The 12,666-nt window shown below is 36.5% G+C and overlaps 1 protein-coding gene across 1 annotated transcript; it reads right to left on the reverse strand.

Annotated features, from left to right (window-relative positions):
* Positions 1-4,534: 4,534 nt before the first annotated feature.
* Positions 4,535-11,155, reverse strand: LOC120550613 (extracellular calcium-sensing receptor-like). Its single transcript, XM_039787223.1, has 8 exons — positions 11,013-11,155; positions 10,514-10,862; positions 9,807-10,094; positions 8,356-8,907; positions 8,035-8,256; positions 5,623-5,746; positions 5,043-5,515; positions 4,535-4,954 (listed from the first exon to the last, which is right to left on the reverse strand). Exons 1-8 carry the CDS (start codon positions 11,021-11,023, stop codon positions 4,535-4,537), a joined length of 2,439 nt encoding a protein of 812 aa, XP_039643157.1. The 5' UTR covers positions 11,024-11,155.
* Between the last annotated feature and the right edge of the window lie 1,511 nt (positions 11,156-12,666).

Here is a 12,666-nt window from a genome sequence, read left to right on the forward strand (position 1 = left end):
GTTTATCTCGAACAATCAACAATGTTGCAAAACATAAAAACATAAGATAAAACACAAACAATCAGAATCTAACAAAAACAACAACAAAAAAAGAAAAAATATAAGAACGATTCGTTCGAGAAGGAGCAGGCAGAAGCAAATAGCTTATTTGGACCTGCGCCTTCTTTCCCAAAATTATATTATACAAAGTAAAATAGATATGCAAATATAGCATACAATCTTTCAGTCTTACAGTAATTTACAACAATACAATAATATACAACAATACCATTAAATTACAAATTACAATCCTCTGTTTCAGTTTATTCTTTTCTGTATTGATCAAGTCCTGATGTCTTTAATCTATTTTTGAACTGAATGATATTATGGCTCTGTTTGATATCATTGTTCAGTCCATTCCATAAGGTCACCCCACAAACTGAAACACACATGCTTTTAACAGTAGTTCGCACAAGTGGTTGCTTAAACATACAATGACCTCTTAGATGATATACCCCATTTCTTTCATTAAACATTGCACATATGTTAAATGTTAAATTATTTTCTTTAACTTTAAACTAAAATTGAGCAGTTTTAAATGTAACAATGTCCATAAATTTCAGCAAATGTGAATTAAAGAACAAATGATTAGTGTGTTCATAATACCCAATGTGATTTATTATCCTAATTGCTCTTTTTTGAAATGCACACATTTTTTTCAAGTTGCTTTTGTAAGTATTTCCCCAAACTTCCACACAATATAACATATATGGTACACTAAGGGTGCAGTACAGAGTATGTAATGTATTTTTGTTCAAGATGTATCTAGTTTTACTCAATATACCAATACTCCTGGCCATCTTTGTGCACAAATATTTAATGTGTGGCTTCCAGCAGAGTTTATGGTCAAGAACAACACCCAGAAATTTATTTTCGTAGACTCTTTCAATTGTTTCATTATCAATTACCATTGTAACATCTCTATTTATAGTACGATTTCCGAATATCATGAATTTAGTTTTGTTCAAGTTTAAAGATAACTTATTTGAATCAAACCATAGTTTTAATTTCTTCATTTCATTATTGACCATTTCCAGCGTCTGCTGCAAGTTATCCCCACAACCAAAAATATTTGTGTCATCTGCAAAAATAGTAAATTTTAGTACATATGATGATTTACAGATATTATTTAAGTAAAGGATAAACAATTTGGGGCCTAAAATTGACCCCTGTGGAACTCCACAGGAAATATTAAGACTCGTTGACTATTACCCATTTGAACAAACTGACTCCTGTTTTCAATATAGTTTTTTATCCAGTTAAAGGCCACACCTCTTATGCCATACCTTTCCAATTTTTTTAACATGATTTTGTGATCAACAGTATCAAAAGCTTTTTTTAAATCTATGAAAACCCCCACTGCATAGTTTTTATTTTCAATACAATTTGATAATCTTTCAACTAACTCAATAAGTGCCATAGACCTTGATCTACCAGATCGGAATCCATACTGATTATCAATTAGTAAATTGTTTTTATCAACGAAGTTATCTAGCCTTTTGACAAATAGTTTTTCAAGTATTTTTGAGAACTGTGAAAGCAGAGATATTGGTCTATAGTTATTGAAAATATGTGACTCACCAGATTTATACAATGGGATTACTTAGCTACTTTCATCTTATCAGGAAATACTCCTGTTTTAAATGATAGATTATATATATATATATATGATAGTGGGTCAACAAACCCGTCTATTACTTTTTTTAATATTGACATATCAATGTCCTCACAATCTTTGGAAGTTTTATTATTACATTTATTTACAATCTCTATAATTTCCCTGCCGTCTACAGTTCCCAAAAACAATGAATATGGGTTATTGTCCACATGGTCCATCACAAAGTAATTCGTCCCTGTGAAATGTATGTCTTTGGCCAAATTAGGACCCACATTAACAAAGTAATTGTTGAATCTGTCGACCACATATTTGACCACGTCTTGTCATTCTCATTAAAGTTTTCCGGATAATTAATTTTATTAAGTCCTTTAGTAATAATTGCATTTAATGTATTCCATGTTCCTTTAACATTATCTTTGTTATTTTCTAGTAATTTGTTATTATAATCCTTCTTACATACCCTCATTATGGTAGTTAATTTATTTTTATATTTCTTATATTTTAACTCAGATTCTTTCGTTCTATATTTTATGAAATTCCTATAAAGCGTATTCTTTTTTTTACAGGCATTTTGAATTCCTTTGGACATTCAGGGTGTTTCAGAATGTTTCCTTTTATTACAGTATTGTTTTATTGGACAGTTTTTATTATATAAAGTTATAAATATATCTAAGAATAGTTCATATGCCTTGTTAGGGTCAGCTTCCTTCATTACTTCCTTCCAATTAAACTTTATTAGCTCCATTCTAAATGCAGAAATAGTTTCTTCAGTCCTTAATCTCTTAAATATAGTCTCATTACACTCAATTTTCCTAATAAAATTACAGTCATGAGTCACAAAGATTGGTAGGTGGTAACTTATGTCATTGATTAATATTCCACTTAAAGAATTAATTTCCATATTATTTGTAAAAATGTTATCTATCAGAGTGGCACCATTACATGTTATTCTGGTTGGTTTTGTAATTGTTCGAAAAAGTTTGTGTTTGTTGGGATTTAGTAGGTCAATGTTGAAATCCCCACATATATAGTTGACTTTATGCTTTACTTTATTAAACATTTTTTCCATTATTTCTGTGAATATTTCAACATTGGATCCTGGTTTCCTATATACACAACTTACTATGACATTCTTAATTTTTTTCATACATATTTCAATTGAGATACACTCCATTATGTCATCCATGACTACGGTCATGTTTTCAACAACCTTGTAAATTAGGCCTTTATCAATAAAGAGCGCCACCCCTCCTCCACAACAGTTTACTCTATTCACATACTTATATTCATATCCCTGTAACTCAAAATCCATGCCCCTAACGGCATTAATCCATGTTTCTGAAATAGCTATAATATTAAAGGGTTTCTTGAACTGTCCTAAATATTCCTTTATATTCTGAAAGTTTGAATACAGACTTCTGCTGTTAAAATGAATGATAGATATGCCATAATCAATTTTAATATTATTATTGAACTGTTGCTCTGTGTAATAGCTGCAGTTATTATTTATGTTAACATAAAAGTTATTTTCTGGATCAATGTACTGTTCAAAATCAGGCGCACTCTGGTCATTGTCAGAACAATTGGAAAAATTAAAACTAGTCATATTATTAGACATAACAAAAACCTAAAGCTTTAACAATGGATAAACAAAGCAAAACAATATAAAAGCTACATGAACCAACCCATAGGAACCTGAACTAGGCACCTACAAGCTGGTCCCAGGCGGGTGGGACTACGCTAAAACCTTTATGTACCCTTTACAAACAAGCTGTGAAAGTTCTTGACAAAAAACAAGAAATTACCATCATTGTACAATTATAAAAAAACATAACCAATTAACCTTTGACAGTTTTCTCTGTTTTGCGGACATGGGCCTGATGTATAAGTTGACCCATGATCTTACACTACCCCCACTCAAGCAATGTGTTTCATTTTGTAGAGATAATGTAAGGGTCACCAGGGCTTCTGTAAGAGGTGACTGTTACACTCAATTTAGGAAGACGAAATTTGGTCAATCAGCTTTTTCATTTACTGTAGTAGAAAAGTGTAACTTAATTCCACTTCACAATAGAGATTGTGCAAGTCTCAGCAGTTTTAAAATGTCCTTAAAGACTTGGCTGAAGGCAAATCAACTATGTGATCATTGATCTTTTTATAACATGGAATGTATAGTTTGTATTCTCGATTATATGTGATGTAATGCTTGTCACATGTTGTTTGTTAAGTTTTTATCTGTTTTGATAGTATTGTCTTTATTGTCTATATTGTCCTTTTATCTCCCTTGCCCAGGGACCACAGATGTAAATTAGCTGTATAGCTAACGCTGGTACAGGGCCTGAACTGTGCATGGTCCCTGACAAATAAACTAATAAAATAAAAAAATATATATACTGAATGTGTTAAGTCATAATACAGCTGTGGTCACCCATCGTTTGACAGTGCAAAAAAAGCAACGTGCAAGCCCATCGAGATGGGATGTTGACGGTTTGCAGGCCATTCCCACAGGGATCGGCAAAGGGCTATCGAGTCTGTCACAGAGGCAGCTGAAATAGTCTCAAGGTGGCTGTGGACTAGGAAAGGAGAGTCATGGGTGCGGAAATGCTATCTGGGGTCACCTGCATGGGCAAGGTTGTCTGATTGTTAAAAGACCCAAAACACATGATAACCCCAAGAAAAATCACTGATGATATGCATCATAAGATGCATTATGTGTGCATGTGTCAATGTGTTAGCTAGCATTGAGGCAACAGCATTTCAAAATGCTTTGCTTTGTAGAATTTTGAACATGGATCTTTAATAATTGATTACCACAGATATATTTTATAGTAATTGCTTTCTTATGCATAAATATTATTTAGCAACATACTGGAATTTTCATTTTTGAATCAAGTTTTTCTTGCTGTTTTTTTCTGGTTTAAGAATGATGACATAGCACTTTGGAGAAAAAATGCAAAACAGGAGACCAAAAGCTGAGGCTAAAATAGCAAAAACATGGACAGCCACTGTATGTTTCCCAGCTGTGCTCACATAAACTGGAATAAAAGTAATCCACACTGCGAAGAATATCAGCATGCTGAAGGTGATGAACTTGGCCTCATTAAAATTATCAGGCAGCTTCCGGGCCAAAAATGCCATTAGGAAGCACATGCAGGCCAAGATGCCGATGTATCCAAGAACACACCAGAAGCCAACCTCTGAGCCAGTAACACACTCAATGATGATGTTAGCACTGTAATCTGTGTTTTTGTTGGCATGAGGTGGACTGGTAAGCAGCCAGATAGCACAGATTATTACCTGAGCGGAGGGAAAAACAGGATGTTCATTTTAAATCAACACAGTTGAAAAGATATGTATAGAGTTGACTTGTGGAAAGGGTTTATACCTGAACAACTGTTCCTAAAAGCACACTTGCTCTCTGTTGGTTGGGTCCAAACCACTTCATGACATTACTTCCTGGCAGTGTGGACCTGAAAGCCATTAGGACCACAACTGTCTTGGCCAGGAGGCACGAAATGCATAGGGCAAAACTGATCCCAAATGCTGGGTACCTGATACGGCAAAGCCAGTCTGAAGGCTCACCAATGAACAGCAGGCCAACAAGGAAGCAGACAGCAAGAAACACCAAGAGAAGGAAGCTCAATTCCATGTTGTTGGCCCGGACCAGTGGTGTGTGTTTGTATGTGAAGAATATAGCGAGGATGGAGAGGGAAATACAAGCTCCGAGGACAGATACAACACACAGCACAATACCCATTAACTCATGGTAAGACAGGAACTCAATTGTCTTTGGGATGCAGAGATTTCTGCCTTTATTGGGCCATGTGTTCGCTGAGCAATGTGAGCACTCTAAAGAATCTGGAGATGGGAAGAGAAGATAACTTTTTAGTTTTAAGAAGCCACATTTAAACAGAAGCAGGTCAGCACACAGGATATATGGTGATAAAAGACAGAACACAACACACCAGTTGTATTACTAACTTCTCCCTCAGCACAGGAGACACAGTCAAAACAGCAGATGGGTTCCCCCTTTCTCCTGGCAATGCGGGAACCTGGAGGACAACTGTCGCTGCATACAGACCGGGAAGCCTGAGAGGCAAAGTTCAGCCACTCAGAAAGACACTGATTTTAATTAATATTAGACAGTATCTCTGCTTTGTTATTTATATTTCAGATACAAACTAAAAGCTAAAAGTACAGCGTGATCTATAAAAGCTGTGTTTCAACTAAAACTGAATCCAATTTTGTGATTTACCCATTTGTTTAACACATAATTAAGAGGATTATGAGGGAGTGTAACAATCCTGTAAAAATGATTACACAAAATATATTTTTTTTAATCACCAGATGTCAGATGTCATGTTTATGTTGTCTTATAAACATAATTGCTGCATTTATTTAGCTGTAATTTGAAATTGTTTTTGGAAAATTCACCTTGAAATTTGAATTTTTCATGAATTCAATAAAATCTAATTAAATTACATCTGTAAAATACTATTTTCACACTGCATTCACTTCAGCTCTAGCCAATTCACAAATGTATCTATTGGCATTGACTTATTATTTCAGACGCATTTTAAACTATGTAATACTACTCTGTTATGATTTATATTTTGTTTAACGTGGTTTACCCACATGAAGAGCAAAATAAATATCTGAAAAGAGGCTGAAAGCAATCTACCCTTTCTCCCTCACTGCCAGTGGTGGCCTAAAGGTTAGAGAAGCGAGCTTGTGACCGGGAGGTCGTCGGTTCAATCCCCAGACCGACGGGATAAAAATCCGGGTGGGGAAAGTGAAAGAACAGAGCTTTGTTCCTCCCTCATTACCACCACTGAGATTCCCTTGAGCAAGACCCCAACTGCTCCAGTGGAGCTGCTCAGTGGCCAGCAGATCAGACTGTGGTTGTACTGGGCAGCTTCCAGGTATGAATGTGGAACTGAATGTGACCCCAACTGCTCCAGTGGAGCTGCTCAGTGGCCAGCAGATCAGACTGTGGTTGTACTGGGCAGCTTCCAGGTATGAATGTGGAACTGAATGTGACAGGTCGTCGTTGCAAATGAGAAGTTGTTCTCAATCAACTTACCTGGATAAATAAAGGTTAAAGAAATAATAATAAATAAATAAAAACTGCCTCACAACATGGCAACCTAAGTGGGCGAACTTGCGCTCTGTAACTATAGTTTAGGCGTCCTGTCTGAACCCCAACCCCCCACCCCACCCCGTCGGTCAGACTCAGAGGAGGAGTCAGTGTGCACTGAAACTGGTGACTATAGACGTATCACAATGGTAAGTGTAGTAAGCCTCTTTTATGTTGTTTTTTAGCTTGTAATTGGCAGTGGATGACAACTGTTGATAGTGTGTTTTTCCACTCTCTGTACTGACAGTCCACTCCACACTGGAGGTTTCAGGTTTCTTTGCTGTCTTTTGCGTATTAGACAGCGATTGGTTTACCAGATTATTGACGTACCTAATCAAGCTTGCCCAGAATGCTTTTGAGTCTCAGATTTCAGAGAAGTGCATAGACATCTTCACCTTAAGGAGAGGAATGTGAGGACACCTCTCTAGTGACAAACTTTGCACAGATACATTTCAGTATTGTCATGGTCAGACATTTTAGGGGAAATAAACATTAGAAAAACAAGTCTAGCACTGCAAATAAACAAAACACAAGCAAATTAAGAAATTACCAATTCAACAACACATGTGCAGCATTTACCAAAAACTCTGCTAATAGAGAAAAACACAACCAAAAACAGGCGTTTTTTGCTTATTAGCCTGGCAATTTGAATAATCTGGCAAAATACACACAATCATTTTGAAACAGGCTAACATTATGTTAACTGGTTATTACATTACTATTTACTTTTAGAACCCATAACAGGGGACTAAGATGTTAAACTAGTTAACAATTTAGTAACTGCTGCCGGTTCTTTAATTTTAGAAAGGGTCGTTATAAATTTAGAAATAATATTCATGTCGTCAAACCTATTTTGACTTATTTTAAAAGATTATTTTAACAATTTGCAATTTAGTTTAGTCCCCGTACATTACTTGGTGACAATTGTGAAAGTAACTTTCTTGCTAAGATAACGTTCATTGATAAAAAAGTGCATTGAGCTCTCATGGCCACCGTACTTAACTGGAATTTGTTATCACAATCAATAATGGGTGATTATTAGTAGGGTTTATTTTTGCAACATTCACATGCAGTTGCTGTCAGCTTGAAATTATATTTAAAGGTGTCATGTTCTTCTGTTTGTTTAGCGATACATTATATTGCACAATAATAAGAAAAAATTAGCTGATGTGTTGATCAACAGTTCATACAAGAGCCTAAGAGGTGAACATGGTCTCAAGCCTGTTTGTAGAGAACACACCTGCTTCCCAACAGGCCACTTAATCATGGAGTCATTTATGACCAGGCTGCGTCCAGCAGGCGAGGAGGCGTCATAGAAACCTACTTTTACCAAATGTAGTGAGCCGTCAGGCATACTTTGCCAGTTCAAGAGATCATAATAAGCAATGGGGTCACCGTTTTGATCAAAGATGATTTTTTCCCCCAGTGTAGAAAAATGTGCATGCTTCATGTAGTGAATTAGCTGAGGAAGTAAGGGAAACAGGTTATCTAAACACAACCATTGGTGCACTTGACTCTCGTCTTTTTTTCTTTTCTTTTTTACTTATACAATTAGTCTTACCTGCCAAGGTTTAACATTCTTTGGGTCTGCACAGGTGCCATTAGGTAAAAGCCCCTGTCCGACTCGGCAGTTACTCATATCTTGCAAAGCATGGGCCACCAAATACACAGCCTTGTAGACATTATATGACACTCTTAGCTGTGTCACATCAGAATAGGTAGAGTAAACATCATTTAAATCCTCAGTCCCTTTACATGGCAATCTGTCGAGGTAGATGTCACCCCCGTGAGAGTGGCTGTTCACTGACCCGTTCAGTCGGCAGTTAAACATATCTTCCCAAAATTCTGCCAAGAAAGCTGATTTATGAATACTGGATGGTCTGAGACTCGTGAGGTGTTCTTTCAGCCCTGGAATCACATCAGCTCGCCGGATGGCAAATCCTAGTGTTCCCGCCAGTAGGCCTCCAAAGTTTTCCCAGAGTGTTTTGGCTGTGGCCCAAGCCTCACTAGCTATCCACTGCAGGCCGGTTATATTCCGACGTTGGACCTCTTTTAGAATCCCCTTCATTTCTGAATCACTACAGAAGTTAATGATGACCTTTGAGGACGACATCTGAATTGTGAAAATATAGGTGTATAGTTAATATTTAATGACATTTAAACTGTTTTAAGAACTTTAATGTTTCACATTTCAAGCATGCATAATATAGGTTATTGCACGCTAATGAATATGTACTGTATATGAACAAGCCACGTGTACAGGGGGTTCAAAAGTAAATACATAAAATAACAGAAACATGTTATATGACAATTCAGTCCGATCTATGAGCTTCGAATGCGACAAAATAAGTTGCAACACTGTCATAGAAGTGTTGAATGAACGTTAAGGTCATTTTTCATAACAGTTTGCAGTGTTACAATTCTGCCAATACTTTGTAACTTGACACTTTCTAAATAATATTTTAAGTATAGTTTTGTTCTTTTACAAAAACAACAACTGAACATCAATCAAAGCTAAGACAGCAAATAGCTGACCAGAACTGATTTAGTTACATTTCAGTCTTAGTAAAAAATTTGAATTTCAATGCAAATAGATTTTTTTTTTTTGGGTAGGGGGGGGAGATGTCGCTCAGAGATATAAATACAGGATTAATATTATCAATTAAATAAACTATAATTTTCAGGATTAGTGCAGAAAATATTCAGAAATGTGGTCAACTTTTTATTATTTTGTTACATGTATGGAAGACAGACAGATTAATTTAATTCAAATGTGTTCATTTCAAGTGTAATATATATGTACAAATGACAACTTCGCCCATTGCCCTTGAATATTAAATTTAACAATACAACATCACAAACTGTCGTGAAATGACACTAGAGTTGAATCGACACCTTTCTGAAACAATCCTAACAACAATTGAGAATTATAAGATTCACAAAGGTAATATTTATTGCAGGTTTTCATGTTATTATGTACACCCCTTGAAAATTGTATTGACCCATAGATACCTGAATGACATCCAGAAGCTCATCTAGAGCCTGCTGACTCAGGACAACAGGGTAGAAGTGAGTGTAAGCAGCACACACACCATACTGCACCGACTCCTGAAGGAAGAGCTGGATGGCAAAACGAGCATAATCAGATTCCAACCCAAGGACTCCCACCCAGGTCCAGCCAAAGTAGCTAACCAGCTGGGCCAGGGCTCTGATCTGGAAGGCGTCACTGGGCATGGTGCGCATGAATGTTGGGAAATCCCTTTGGTTACTCAGACAGCTGCAGGATGCAAAATAGCTCACCTGGTATTATAGAAAACAATAATTAACCTTCTGCACACTTTGACTTACTGAAAAAGCCGTTGAACAAGAATCAAATTTCACCACAAAATACTACCATCTTTACAGGCACTCAGTGGTGCAGAGTTTTCCCTGCATTTGAAATGAAAATACACTCAACAATGAAAATGGAAGATGAGTTACCACTGATTTTAAAATATGGACATTTGAAATCTTTTATACATTTCTGAAAATAAAATTATCATGTTTTATACCAGATGCATGGTACTGGATTAGGTGTTTCTCTATGGGTTGAGAACATCCCTACTTCCTGAAAATTACTTTTCAGTGCCAAGGCACTTAATCAAAGAAAACCGTAAAGTGTAATGTAAAAGTATTAACATTATGACAACAAAAGTTCACAGACTGTCAGGCAGTCTCACCAAGGGTATATGGAACGAACCCAGGCTTCTTAGCAGAGCCATAGACACCCCAGAAGCCGCATCTCCTATGACTACTGGGGACACAGTACTTTGTACGGCAGCACAGCCTAAATTAGAACTAATGTTTCTTTCTTGACCTTTGTCTCTGTTCACTCTCTCGGCCCTGGTGCCTATCTCTGGCTGGCCGTTCACCAACAGCAAATATGCTCTCAGTGACACAGGTATGTCATCACAGCTGTCACGGATGTGGAAACCCAGCTTGAGCTGTGGGAGGAGGTCACTGCGCTGGTTGATTTCTTTGATTGCAAAAGTCATAGTCTGCATCCAGCGCAAGGCACGAGAGTTGAAACTGTATAGAAGTAGAAAGAAGTTCATCACACACCACAGATATATCATATAAACCTATATTAAAATACCCACAACACAAATCCAATAGAATACAATCTACTATGCACAATACAAGCCAACTAATATCAAATACAGTCAAATATTTACTCACTACTTATACATATTAGCTGTTGGTTTTGTTTTGTATGTTGGAAGAGAAGACACAGGGCTGTAGTGTAGAGGGAATAAGCCCCCTATAACTACATCTCCATCTTCATACAGACTATTTTTCTCCTCTTCCCCCAAGAAAACACAGTTATCCACAGAAGCAGCTGAGGTGGGTTTGACTCCAAAGAGAAAAAGGAACATAATAAGCTTTGCAGCCAGCATTGCCATGGCTGAATATAGAAGAAGCATCTACCCTTTCTGATAACATACAAAGGAATATGATGTTTCAGGCAGCTGATTTATATAATTAGCAAACATACATCTAAGGATACCACCCAGTTACAGTAGTTGTGTCATCATTAAAGGTAAACCCTTGCCTGGGGTGGGATGAAAATAAAAAAAATAAAAAGATAAAAAAAATATCACACAGAAGATCTCATTGAAAGTTGCATTTCTCTGCCTCTAAACAAAAATGTAAGTCCCTATGTTGATCTGCAGATATTGAATAGGAGATAAAAGGTATATTTTGATGTCATCGAAGACATTGTTTTCAGTCTGTGCTGAGGTGCATGTGTTTACGCTGCTCGCAATATCTTTGTTTACACTGATGGGTCAGTTAAACTTAATGCATCCAGCATGAGTTTAAATACACCTACAGGATCCCCCAACCCCAACCCCACAACACAGTGTAGTTAAAGCATGATTCACAACCTGCCTACGATTGGGCAATGTTTTTTGTTAAAATATTTATGAAGTTATAAAGAGCAAGAGCTCTTTAAAATGCATACTTCACCATTCCACACAGGTCATAAAAATGACGAACAATAACACAAAAAATATGAATTCCCCTCAGAAAAAATTTAAATAAGTGCACTGGTGTACGCAGTCTTTTAAATGTAACTTTAAGTATATAATTTATATAATTGAAGCCTAGATAAAATCATTTATGTTGATAATACTGCAGTCCTTGATATTAATGCATGATTTGCAAGTAAAACATTTATTTTCATTTAAAGTGGCCATAATTTTGGGTGTACCAGAGAAAAGTTTGAATATTGATGAAATAAAGTTGAATTATCATTTTTGAACGAAACAAAGAGGGTCTTTGCTGTAAACAAACACTCATTTATTGAAATAATGGGTACAGACAGTTCCACTGCAGTATACAGACGTCCAATCTTTGATATGTAAACATCGCTCAAGGATGTGGGAAGTCCCCACTACTTGGCAATTTATTTAAAAAAATAATAATTAAAAAGCACTGTTGCAGTAATATTTTAGAAAAAATATCTTATTTTTTAAGTCCACACTTGGTTGGTGTAGACTGATAGTGTGTGTGTGTGCGTGTGTGTGTGTGTGTGTGTGTGTGTGTGTGTGTGTGTGTGTGTGTGTGTGTGTGTGTGTGTGTGTGTGTGTGTGTGTGTGTGTGCAAGCGTGCAATCATGCAAGCGTGCGTGGGAAATTATCCTTTTTAAAAATAGAATAAATCAGTATCTTTTATCTGACCTTGTTATATTCATGATTGAGTTTAAAATCAATGCCCTGGGCGCCCGGATAGCTCAGTTGGTAGAGTGGATGCCCATATATAGAGGTTTATTCCTCGACGCAGCGAGCCCGGGTTCGACTCTGACCTGCAAAAACACAGTATAGTTTAAACA

Source organism: Perca fluviatilis, chromosome 2 (genome assembly GCF_010015445.1).
Source record: "Perca fluviatilis chromosome 2, GENO_Pfluv_1.0, whole genome shotgun sequence".
Taxonomy (NCBI): domain Eukaryota; kingdom Metazoa; phylum Chordata; class Actinopteri; order Perciformes; family Percidae; genus Perca; species Perca fluviatilis.